The sequence below is a fragment of the Peromyscus eremicus genome, chromosome 4 (assembly GCF_949786415.1).
Source record: "Peromyscus eremicus chromosome 4, PerEre_H2_v1, whole genome shotgun sequence".
NCBI classification, from domain to species: domain Eukaryota; kingdom Metazoa; phylum Chordata; class Mammalia; order Rodentia; family Cricetidae; genus Peromyscus; species Peromyscus eremicus.
In genome coordinates this window covers 144,552,959-144,565,602 of record NC_081419.1, presented here as the reverse complement: position 1 = coordinate 144,565,602, position 12,644 = coordinate 144,552,959, and the positions used below count along the sequence as shown (strand labels likewise).

Below are 12,644 nucleotides of genomic sequence, written 5' to 3'. Positions count from 1 at the left end.
TCAGTTTGACTCAACACACACACACACACACACACACACACACACACACACACACACACACACACGTCAACCTTAAGGGACATCTTCTGGAATGCATCAAGGGAAATCCCACCTTGTCCCTGTCTGAACTGCTGGCTGCTAACCTGTATTTCCCCCTGGCAAAAGAGGACTAGAGTTAGCTCCTGGCTTCCAAGCCTTCAGAGAAAGGTTTCTGCTATTGTTCACTGCTCTTTTCTTCCTTGGCATGTAAATCACAGAATCGTCGGAAGTCCCACTGACGCCTCCTGTGGGAGCCACCGTGATTCTTATCTTCAAAGTGTCTGGCGGGCCTCAGGCTGGAAATTTGCATAACAGCTAAAGGAAAGTGAATTTGGGGCTCTCTCCCTTTGATAACCAAATGATCCTCTTCCTTTTCTTTGCTTCCCACGACTCTCAAAGAAGCCCAGTGATGAAGAAAATAAGCGCTTTTTGGAGCTCGGTGTAATCACTTTAGCTGGCTTGAGGCACCTTCTCAAAATAGGAGCTGCCTGGTTTCTGTCATCAGCTGAGGTCAATTAATAAATGGTTGGGCAGGGAATGATAAAAAGTAAACAGGGTCCCAGGTGGGACGCTCACACAGGAGCATGAGAATGATTGAGTATGTGAAAGAAACACAGTCCTTTGCTCCATGCAACTTTCTTTAGCCTTAAGGAGCCGGTCTATTCCAGGACTGGTTCAGGAAATCCTGAGACCCAGCACAGACAGGGCTCGAGGGAAACTTGGGCTCTGAACCCTGAGGTTACCTGGCAGATCCACTCCTGTGTTAAAGATTCTCCAGGCTGAGCGAGTAGAATGCCGTGGTTGTGGATCCCTGGAATATTGGAGATCCAGAAGCAAACGTCTCCTGAGCTCCCTGTAGTCTGCCATTGCCTCGTATTAGCCACGCTGTAGCTGATCTAGCATCGCTTTCATTGACCATTAAGTCTTTTGTGTTGCATTATTTTTCGTTTCTTTTACTTTCAAGATAATGCTATCACATCATTTCTCCCTTCCTATTTTCTCCCTCCAAACCCTTCCATATACTCATACTTGCTCTCTTTCAAATTGATGGCATCTTTTCCCAGTAACTGTTGTTAATACGTATATACATTCCTAAATACATAAATACAACCTGGTCAGTCTGTATAAAGTTACTTATATGTGTGCTCTGAGGGCTGACCATTGGTATTGGATAACCAGTTGGTGTGCTCTTGTCTGGGAAAGACAGTTTCTCTGACTCTCAGCATTTCTTAGTTACCGGTGGTTCTTTGTGTAGGGTTGAGGCCCCATGAGCTTGCCCAGTTCACTTTGGTATGTCTATAGTTGTCCTTTTTCATGTTTAGTCAGTGATGCTGGTGAAACACTATGGTGTGGTTCTGTTATTACTAGGAGACACAGTCTCACAGCAAATTCCTGGTCCTCTGGCTCTTACAATCTTTCCTCCCTCTTCTGCGATGTTCCCTGAGCCTTAGGTACAGGGGTTTTGTAGATGTATGCATTGTGACCAAGCTCCACGATTCGGTATTTTGATTGTGTTTTTCTGTAATGGTCTCCATCTGTTGCAAAAAGAAGTTTCCAAAATGAGAGGTGAGGAGTATATTTCTCTGTGGATGTAAGATCAAGTATTTATATTAGGGATTATGCTGGCTTAGTATATTGTGGGGAGTGTGACTCTCCTTTAAGATCCACGACTTTACTATCCCTGGGTATTTAACTAGGTTTCTAGTACCAGACATGATTTTCCTCTTGTTGAGTGGGTCTTAAATCCTATTGGAGAGCTGTTGGTCACCCCCAAGGTATGCATGCCAGTATTGCATACTTACAGTTATCAAACCATGCTGGTCTGGAGTATACCCTTAGCAGACCACTAGCCACTTTGGAAAAAATAGATGAAGATAAGTATTTTCTAGGCAAAGGAAATAAATAAGCTTCTGGGAGCTCCATTTGACTCCTGGGAAGAACCTAATATCTCAAGTAATACCAATAATGTATTGCTGCAGTCTGCAGCCCAAGTGAGGAGCTGGTTCTTGAACATCATCTCATTAGAGTAGGGCTGTGGGAACCAGTCTAGAGTACAAAGGCTTTCTACTGTAGCTTTCTATGCACATTGCCTAAATAAGCAAGTGTGGCTGTATGCCAATAAAACTTTATTCAGAATAGCAGAGTGCAGGCTGGCCTAGGACCAGAGTTTTCAGATCTTTCCTTTCCTCACCCCCGCATTTACCCAGAGTACTCTTGAGTAGAAGCAGCAGGAAATATTAGATAGGATAGAGGGGAGAGAAAAAGACAGAAAATAAAGGACAGCCTCGGGAGAGCCTGGATCTTAATCCATGGGGCCCTGACTGTCTCTGCCCTAGAGTTTTTAAAGGAATGCCAAGGGGTGGAGCAAAAGACCTCCCCCCAGCGCAGCCAAGTGCAGACCATCTCAGACACCTGGTACTCGGGCTGTGGTCCAATCATCCTCTTTATGCGGACCCGCTGGGTAAAGCCTAAAGGGGTTCCAACCCTTTCCTATAGGAACCTCTGTGGAGAACAGATGCTCACAGGGACAAGTTTATGTTTAGACACCATGGCGCTAATATGGGAATTAAGTATATGTCAGCTAAAATGTGGCAGGCATTGAACATCATGTTAGCACAAAATAGCTGAGACTGTCTGTCCAGGGACCCCGAAAGAAAACTGATGAAATTTGTTCAGTTTTGTGAATTTCTATACAAATATGATTTTAAGGTCAGGGAACTCAGCCTGTGTGTGTGTGTGTGTGTGTGTGTGTGTGTGTGATATCTGTGTGCCTACCACTGTGTGGCCTGAGTGCTGGTCTGCATGCATGCCTGAACCCACCTGTGTGTGATCCATATGTGTCAATGGGTATCTGCTGGAGGCTGTGTGCAGAGCCACCTGTGTGCCAGTAAATAAAGTATGCCTTCCCTCTCCTTGGCTCCTGGAACTCTCTTCAAGCTCCAGTCCTCATTTGACCCTCCTCCTTTCCTGGCATTGGAGCTCAGTCCTCACAACCTCCGTACCTCATCTGTGCCCCCACCAGGACTAGAGAGTAAATACTGAGAAAATGAATAACCAACCAAATGATGAAGCAGGGTCCTTGGCCCTCTAGGATTTCCAGTGTGAACAATGCAAATATTAAAACGGCATAGAACTTCAAGTAGGAGCAGTGAAGACTTGGCACAATGTGGAGCAAAAATACCATCATGCGGTATCCGTGGATCTGAGCTACATCTGCTCTGGGAAGGGGAGGAAGGCGGCACCACAGAGAACCAAAGGCAAAGAGTTTGCTGCTGTGTGCAGGGGGAGTGGAGGGGGGGGCACAGGCTTGAGGGTGGCTCAACACCTTCATTAGCAACAATGGGATTGTCACCTCCTTCCCAGCCCTGCCTTTCTCAGCTGGGCTGTGCTTTCTGCAGAAACTTCTCCTTCAGAAAAGAGCAGTTCAGGCAGCTTTGCACTTCAGGCATCTCAGAGCAACAAAGAAAGCCAAACCGAGCCTCCTTATTCGTTGTTATAGCAACAAAGTAAACACTGCCGAGGTACTGGAAATGCCACGCAGGTGACACTTGCAGAGCTGTGGTCACAACACATCTTCGGTGCCTGTGTGTAACTGCACATAGCATCATCTTGGTACCTGGGTGCTGGAATTCTCAGGGCTAATGGCTAGAGAAGAATCAGGGGGAGGGGTCTCTCCCTTGAGTCCTTAAATCAAACTTGGTATATCCAGTTTGATCCCCCATGAGCATCTTGAATGGGAACACCTAGTGGTTACTTCCAGCTGATCCTCCATGAGCATCTTGAATGGGAACACCTAGTGGTTACCTCCACCTGATCCCCCATGAGCATCTTGAATGGGAACACCTAGTGGTTACCTCCACCTGATCCCCCATGACCATCTTGAATGGGAACATCCAGTGGTTACCTCCACCTGATCCCCCATGACCATCTTGAATGGGAACTCCTAGGTGGTGGCCTCTGATGCTAAATTTAATGCTGATGCTGATGGCACTCTATTTCAGTCACCCATACAGCTTCCTTTGAGTAAGATTTAATAACATTTATCAAGTCCATTGAGATCATCTGAAGATGGGAATCCAAAGTGTAGACTTGGGCTCCACCATCATCCATGGAATGAATGCCTTATCAACAGTTGGAGACAGTGTGAATGGCAACACCTTACTTTTTCACAGATTCAGCTAAGTGGTCCCCAAGCAATCCTGTGCCAGCTGGACCACATCAGTGTAGAATGGTTCAAGGAAGTGGCATTTAAATGAGCCAGCATTCATGGTCATACCTCCAACCCAAATTCAATCAAAGAACCCACCACCTCATTAGGAAAGGAAAATAAATGTTATGACTTAATGAAAATCTGAACACGAGTGTATGTGTTCTGGCAGTAAGGGAAGATGTCTCTAAGAGTTGGACCTTGGAGCTGGGGAGATGGCTCCGTTGGTAGGAGTGCTTGGCCCACAAATGTGACGACCCGAGTTTGAATCCCTAGTATGCATAAAAAAGCAAGGTGTGGCTGTGTGGACCTGTAACCCAGTGCTGAGGTCAGAGACAGCAGATTCTATGAGCTTCTGGTAGAGTGGGAGACCCTGTTTCAAGGCAGTGAAGTCATATGATGGAAAAAGACATCTGCCATCCTGTTCTGGCCTCATTGTGTGGGTCCATGCACCACACTCACAACACACACACAGACACAGACACACACACACACACACACACACATACACACACACTGTATCTCCTCTCAAAGTGAAATGTTGTTCCCCAATAGTAGAATATCCCTTCATATAAATGTACATTACTTTTAGTGGTTTTTTTTTTCCCTGTTTTCCTGAACAATTGACTTAAATCCTTTGAGCCCATAAATTAGGCTTCTGAATTCAGGAGCACAACGCTTGTGTGTGTAACCTGGTGTGTGAACCTGGCATGCCCAGCGGTGAGGCTAAATTAACACTTAATACAGGACTGGATTCCGGAAACACAGGCCATTCCATTGCTGTCTGTGTGCCTCTGCTTTCAAGTGGATAGAAGGTCTTTGCAACGATACTCTGAGCGTGCAAAGGAAAACAGCTCACCCTCCTATCCGCAAGTTCTCACTCAAATAAGCACCCCCTGTGCTTCCCCCACAGACTAGTCACCAGATTCCCAATTATTGGCAGCACTGTGTGTGGCTTTGAATTCAGTTTTCACTGTTTGTATATCTAGTGTTGCTCCCCCGGCCCCCCACTTGCACTTGTACATTCACCCCGGAGTGAAAGATTTATAAAAACAAAACTCACTTTGAACCAACATCCCAGTGGCTGAAGGGCAGAGAGCAGAGTGCTAACTGTCTCGTGGCATGGCCTGACCATCTAAAAGCAATCAAAGACTATGTGGGGCTCTTACTATCCAGCGGGTGTGCAGAGGATGGCAGCCGCAGCATGGATGAATAACCTGCCCCTTGTGCTTACAAATGAAACTTTCTAGAAACAGCCATGCCTATCCATCTATGCCTGCCTTCAAATGGGAGGGCAATGGAGACCGCCTAATGCACTAAGCCTGAAATACCTACATTCTAATCCTTCCTGGAAGCTGCCTCTGCCCCCAGGCTGCCTGTCTTGGGAGCTTACAGTCCAAGCTTGGGAATTTGATGGCGTGAGTCTCCCACCTAGTAGGTACTTGATGATGGGTATAGTGGTTAGTTTACAGATGCTGCTTGAGACTGCCCAGCAGGAAAGTGGAGATGCTAACTAAACTTGCTTCACTGAGCTGCTTGAGGAAGTAAACAACAGAAATCACTAAAATGCCTACAATGGGAGCCAGGCCCAGAGTGCTCTAACTGAAGTCTCTTTCTTATCAACAGTTCTTTCCCTAAAGATCTCCGAAGAGACCTCGCTTGCCGCTGACTATTCAGAAACAGTTCTCTGCACATCATTAGCTTGAGGCTTGCTTTGGCAATTTTGACTTCATTAAAATTATAATTATTTCTTTCATTCCCTTTCCTTTATCTGCTCCTCAACTTAATCTCCTCATTGTCTGCCAAGGCCAAGGGAATCTGGGAGAATCGCTTATGAGACTGGCTGAAAAGCAAAGGAAAAGAAAAGAAAAGCCAGGTATAGCCAGGGAAAAAAAGGCAGTAAGAGAGGCGCTAAGTGTGTATGGCAAATCATATTTTTAAGGGATGAAAATGGATACATCTGGGAGAAGGAAGTGCAAAAATGACCAGAAAAAAGGCTGCAGAGAACCCAGAGAGGGGGCAAATGCATTCTGGGAAGGCCCTCAGCACCAAGCCACCTATGTGGCCCTGATCCATTCATTAATTGTTAGCTGAACTCAATCCTCTCTCCTGAGATCCCTCAACCCCTGAGAAAAGTCCTGACCAGTAGTGTCCTTAGGATCCCAACTTTCTTCCACGAAGCAGCTTTAGCTGCATAGACTTGGATTTTTAGCAAGGCCAAAGATACTGGGTTATAATTGGTGTCCATCTCTCCCTTGAGCCCTTCTAGAAAGGCTCAAATAACAATGGGATTTTTAAGGCTCTTGTGAGGGCCTCTACAATTTTTTCCTGAAATTTTAGTTATTTTTTCCATGAAAAGTAATAATTTTAGAGGAGTCTGGCATGGAAAAGCATGCGTCCAAGGTAAATACTCCTCCCATGTAGAAAGAATCCCATCCCAAGGGTATGAATCAGCTCCCCACTGGCATCTCCCATTGACACAGTCTGGAGAACAGGATGACCTTCTCTTTAGAAGCCCACCACCCCTGGGGGCCCACTGAGCAGGTGTTGCTCAGTACCGCAATTGCACCTTTATTTCTTTGATGTCCTTCTCTGGAATTAAGGTTCTTGACAACAGAACCTGAGACCTTGTGCTTTATATCCCCGGAGTCCAGCAGAGCACTGGGAACTAGTAGATTCCAGATCAGCTTAATGAATGAGCCGACAGATGTGTCCACAGCTGGACTTGCATCAAACACAAAGCAGAACTCTGTTCCCAGTGCACTTACCCTCCAGACACACCAATAACAGAGAAAACTGTCACGAGAATCCAAGGACCACATGGATAGCAATGGTTGCTTATTTTAAAATGCCTATATCAACATTCTACTCCAAAAAAAAAGGCGTTTGAGGGGTGAGAGGACATTGAGGAGTATGAGTGGCTGTTGCCTCATAAAAGATGTTAAAGGGTCATTTGGAAGGACTCTTCAGGAAGAAGAATGAGTGAAAATGCTGATTTAAGTCATTGGAAATATAACCAAATATGAGTTTGTGGGTGCACTAAAATCACAGCGTTAGTCACTGAGGGATAGTGTATAAAGAGATAACAAATAATGAAGAGGCATTTTATTGTCCATATCGACTGTCATACAACTGAAACATTTACAAGGAAAATCACACAAATCCACAAAAGGACAGACTCAAAGATGTGCAAGGGGGACCTTGTCTACAATAGAAAATCAGTCTGTAGCAGTGACACTGACTCCCTCTGTCCAGCTGTAAACTTGGGGCGGGTCAATATTATCCAGCATGTTTTGGCAAGGCTAGGACTGTGTCTTTAGAAAAAGAAAAACAGAAGGGAAAAAAAAATATATATACATATGTTGTATCGCAGCGTTTCCCATGGCCACACATGTTAGCAGGACTCGAAGCTGCTCTTCTTCACTCTGCACTCTCCCTGGCTGTCCCTCTGTGTCCTCCTGCATGGATCTGTGGCCGGCGCAGCACACATGCACTAACAGCTCTTGGCAGTTGCTGTCAGTGCTCAGACCGGTAGGTGGGAAAAGTCTCTGTCCGATGAAGCTTCAAAGGGCTCGTGACATCTTTTCCGGAAAGAATTAGAAAGAAGAAACAGTTATCTCTAAAGAAAGTCCAGGATCAAATGGGCTAGTGATACAGTTGATTCCATTTACCAGAAAGAAGGGGCATATTCATGACTGGGGACAGTATTCCTAAGGTCACTCACGGTGATATGCAAATAAGCATCACTAGGGTGTGCATGATTAACATATCATTTGCATTTGGCCTTTGCATTCAGTGGTGGTCAGTCTGTTAGCAGCTACGTTAGTACTTAAATTTTCATCTGCACTAGCTCCCTGGTCATAGTACTCAGAGGGCATGAGAGAGAAACACAAGACTAGGGGGACTTTGATGTAGATGTTTTTGGCAAACCTGACTCAAAAATAGGACAATATCATACTTTTTCTTACATCGTTGTTAAGCAGAAGACCTTGTTAGCTTTCTCTACTTCAAGTTCAGTTTCCAGGCAAGGGAACAAGTCAAGAATGCCCCCTCTGGAGTTAACGCAGGAACTGGCATGCATCCTCTACACAGGGCAGAGAGTGACACTAACTAGATGCCAACAGTACCGAAGCAACCACAATGAACACACAATAAACCAGCCTGGGCATTCCTGTAAAATGCAATAAAGAAAATCCGGGATTGGGCTGGAAGGGGCCTGGGAGAAACCAGAGTTTATCCAGCCTGACAGCCATGCAGCCTTGATTTTATACAACCAAGATGCTTTGCTGCCACCTGCTGTCTGGGAGTGGCACAAGGCGAGCATTTTACGTGGCTAAGCGTGTGGTGATATATTGTGTCCCCCAAAAGCGGGTTCTCTGTGGTCACACAGAGGGGGAGGGAATACAAAGAGAGAGGAGAGGGTGAAAACCCAGGAAACCTGGGTGTTCTGTGTACACATTCCAAACCACATTGTTCTCAACTGCTGACTAAGAGGAAGAGGTTGTTGGTGCCCTGTGGCTCCAAGGCTTTCAGTTAACACTCCCTTCAGTTGTCACAAACAGCCTTGACTGGGTCCTTAGGCCTCAGCCTCGCACACCCCCTTCCAGTCCCTCCAGTCCTCTCTGACCCTGTACCCAAATAGAAACTCCAGTAATGACATATATAAGTCGTCTCCCTCTTCTATAAGATGAAAGGGAACACATTTATTCCATTCTCCCACCCAGTCCTGTGAGAATTAAAGGAACTACAAAGGGTTTTGTGAGCTGTAAAAGCCCAATCATGGCCCCAAACTAAAACAAACAAACAAACAAAAAACAAATACAAAGAGAACCAAGGGCTTGGGGCCAGTGAAATGGTTCTGGGGGTGACTGCCACCAAATCTGAGGATCTGAGTTCAGTCCTCAGAATTCACATGGTGGAAGGACAGCAAATCCCAAAAGTTGTCCTCTGACCTCCTCATACACATGCCATCATTACATACGTGTTACACACACACACACACACACACACACACACATACACACATACACACACGTTTTTCAAAATGAGATACAAAGGTTTGGATACTTGCAAGCCTCAAGTTTGAACCCAAACCAAACCCCTGATCTGCAGTCGTAGCAGCAGTAGTGACGGATGTTAAACTCTCCCAAGTGACCAGGAATCCCTTCACCATTTCCACCAATTTGAACATGTTTTCTAGTCTCTTTCTGATGCCCGCACTGCAACATGGAAGCATGGTATCCATAGGTGGTTCTAGAATTAACCATCCCAGTATGTCTTTATTATGGTTTGATAACAATTTCCTGCAGGGAGCAGACAGCCTAGACACAGTACTCAGGAAAAATCCATATCTTGAGTCAAGCATGAGGCTCTTATTGGCAGCTTCTTAAGCTCCAGAAGCTTCCAGAAAAACTGACTACTGCCAACCACATGGGACCAGGTGAAAGGCAGTGGATAAACTGAATCCTTCAGTGAGGCTGAAAGCTGGGTTTGGCTTAAGGACAGGAAATGGACTGGAGGCTTTCTACCCCCTCCTGTGCACGTGCAGCCCATGTGAGATGATTGAAAGGTAGTACCAGCCTTGAGTCCACATCCGGGCCCAGGGACGCTCTAGCCCACCACAGCATGGCTGACTGGAGGTGGCCTCAGACAGCTCTCAGATGAATTTCTTACTGCACGTGATCTTGACAAAGGTCTCACCAGCTCTATTTTGTCCCACCTCACTCACTTCATGTCCCCCACGATCCTGAAGACATGAGTTGTAAGTCTGGCTTGGCATCTTTCCCCTTGGCTCAGGACCTAGTCTGTGGCATCTTTCTGAATTGGTGTGCACACAATGTCTGTAGGAGGGTTGACACACACATTCAGAGAACAACAGGATTCCCCAACCTAGCCACTGGCTCCAAGAATCTGTCCTCTGGAGAATGGATATGAACCTGAACAGATTGGGCTCAGGTCCACAAGATCTCTGCATGGAGGCCTTTGACTCACACTGGGGCCAGGGTCTCTTCTCACAGTTAAGGATTGTATAATGAAACCGCCAGGGGCTTAGAACATGGGTCCTTTACCCATTGCTCCACTACGAGTCCCATGATCCTCAGCAAGAATTGACTGCTGTGGGTCCCCAATCCTTAATTCTTCACAACAGAGAGGATGAGGATGAGGATGGACTGCTCTTGCCACCTCCGGCCATGCAGGTCCTCACCAGGAGGATGAAAAGAAGGCCATATGGTAGATTCCAGCAGAGACACACACACAATGCCATGATCTGGTTTTCTGTCTGCGGAATGGCACAGGGCCATGTTTTTGTTTGGAAACAAATGAGTCTGTCTCTCAGTTAGTTCTGATGGGGACGGAGCAGTCTGAAAAATCCTGGAGCAATGGAAACTCTTTGACATAGGAAGGGTGAAAATTCTGAATGTGATTAATAGAAAAGGGAAGGAGGGTGTGAGAGAGATGCACTGAACTGAAGCCAGACACTCCACAGCTCCATGGGAAGCCTTCAGGTTGCTCCTCTACTACCAACCCTGTTTCTCTGCAATATTAGAATTAAAATAGGAGCCGAGTCTGACTACTGTGCTCAGCACCCTCAACACACCATGGACAGGCCAATCTTGACCACTGGTTCCTATCCTCCAATCCCTTTCTTCATACTGCCCCTCCCCCATTTCTGCCTCAGGATCTTTGCATTTGCTGATCTGTCTAGGAAGAAATTTTCTTTCTTTCTTTCTTTCTTTCTTTCTTTCTTTCTTTCTTTCTTTCTCTCTCTCTCTCTCTCTCTCTCTCTCTCTCTCTCTCTCTCTCTCTCTCTCTCTCTCTCACTCTCTCTCTCTCTCTCTCTCCCCCTTCATATGGCTGCCTCTTCTAGGTTTAAAGTCTTGAGGTAAGTGTTGAGGCTTCCAACAGCTCCCTGATCTAAACAAGATCCTCCAGCCAATAACCATGCCTCACGTTGTATGAACACTTTCTATAAAAACTGTAAACACGTTCTCTGTTATAGTTACACATGTCAGCTTTGAAATCAATGTCTACTTGTCTGTCATTCACAACTTTTCATTAGATTGCAAGCTGCCAGTTGGAAGATGCATGCCTGGGCAGGAGCCCCAGGCACACCTGTCACCTAGCATGGGGCTAGCATAAAGTATATGCTCAATAAACAGGCACTGGGTCAATGAGTGTGCAGGTGGATAAGTAAAGAAACAAAACTGTTAACTCCTTACTAGGCAGGTGATCTTGGAGGCATCACTAACCCTTCTGATCACTAATTTCTTGTTAGCAAAATGAAAAGAACAGCTTCCTAAGATGCTGATTTAAAATTCAAGTATGTTAGGTGCCTTCCAAACAATAACTTCTTTGTTTTACATTTTATTTACTTATTTTGTGTGAGTGTTGTGTACACACTTCGCTACACACATGCTGAGGTTTGAGGGACTGAGTTCTCTCTTCCACCACGTGGGTCCTGGGGCTCCCTGGGCTCAGGGTCAGGTGTAGTTATCCACTGAGGCACCTCGCTGACCGTAGAACTATCTTTGCGGGGTGTAGTTGTGAGCTCTCTGCCAGTGTTCATATTGTGAAATTGTTGCCATTGTCTGCATTGTGAAATCTAGTTATTAATTATTTTGTCTGTTGCATTGCAGACAGCCTCCTCTGGATAAGTGGGCCAGCAAAATTTAGTTGACTGCTTCCCTTTGACGAATTTTTCCAAGACGGTATACTAGAGGGGCCTTCACATGTTGGTTCTGTATTCTCCTAACCATAGAAGACTGTTCCTACAGGAAGACTGGAAACTGTCAGAAGAGCAGAGAAGATGATTTGGGGTATATATACCTTAATGAACATAGCTCAAGTCAAGGCTAACACTTCTCCCACTGAGCTGATAATAAAACACTATTCCCAGACTAACCAGCAGGTGGCACTCTAGGCCTACATTTTGGAAGGTGAGGCCTGCTTTTCTCAAACCAGTTAGATAAATTCTTCTTTAGAGGTCTGTATGTTTCTCAGATTGATCCCTAGAGATGCCAGGAAACTTCAGCTTGAACTCCAACAATGTAGGTGATTTGAGCAGAGCCAGCCCGTTCCTTTCATCCAGGCTCTCAAGATCCATTTTTCCAACATCTATGCACAAGGTCACTGCTAGCAAACACAGCATGGAGAACATGGAGTCATGAAGACTCAGCGGGGCTGGGGAAGTGGCTCAGAGGGTAGCCTGCTTGCCTGGCATGCACAAAGCCCTGGTTTCTGTCCCTCTGGCATGGTATCACAACCCCAGAAATCTGGATACAGCGCCAAAGGCATCAGAAGTTCACGGTTCTCCATGGCTACACAATGAGTTTGAAGCTAGCCTGGGCTACATGAGACCCTATGTCAGGAAGAAAGAAGACTCCCACGCTTTTTCACA

General features: G+C 45.8%; 1 protein-coding gene across 2 annotated transcripts in view; it reads right to left on the bottom strand.

Moving 5' to 3' along the window:
• Positions 1 to 7,501: 7,501 nt before the first annotated feature.
• The window catches only part of Dok5 (docking protein 5), a 169,665-nt gene continuing 164,522 nt past the window's right edge, over positions 7,502 to 12,644 (bottom strand). For both annotated transcript variants that reach the window (XM_059259781.1, XM_059259783.1), the window contains exon 8: positions 7,502 to 7,827. In XM_059259781.1, the coding sequence (XP_059115764.1) occupies positions 7,763 to 7,827 (65 nt within the window). In that variant the 3' untranslated portion in view covers positions 7,502 to 7,762. The remainder of the gene's footprint in view (positions 7,828 to 12,644) is intronic.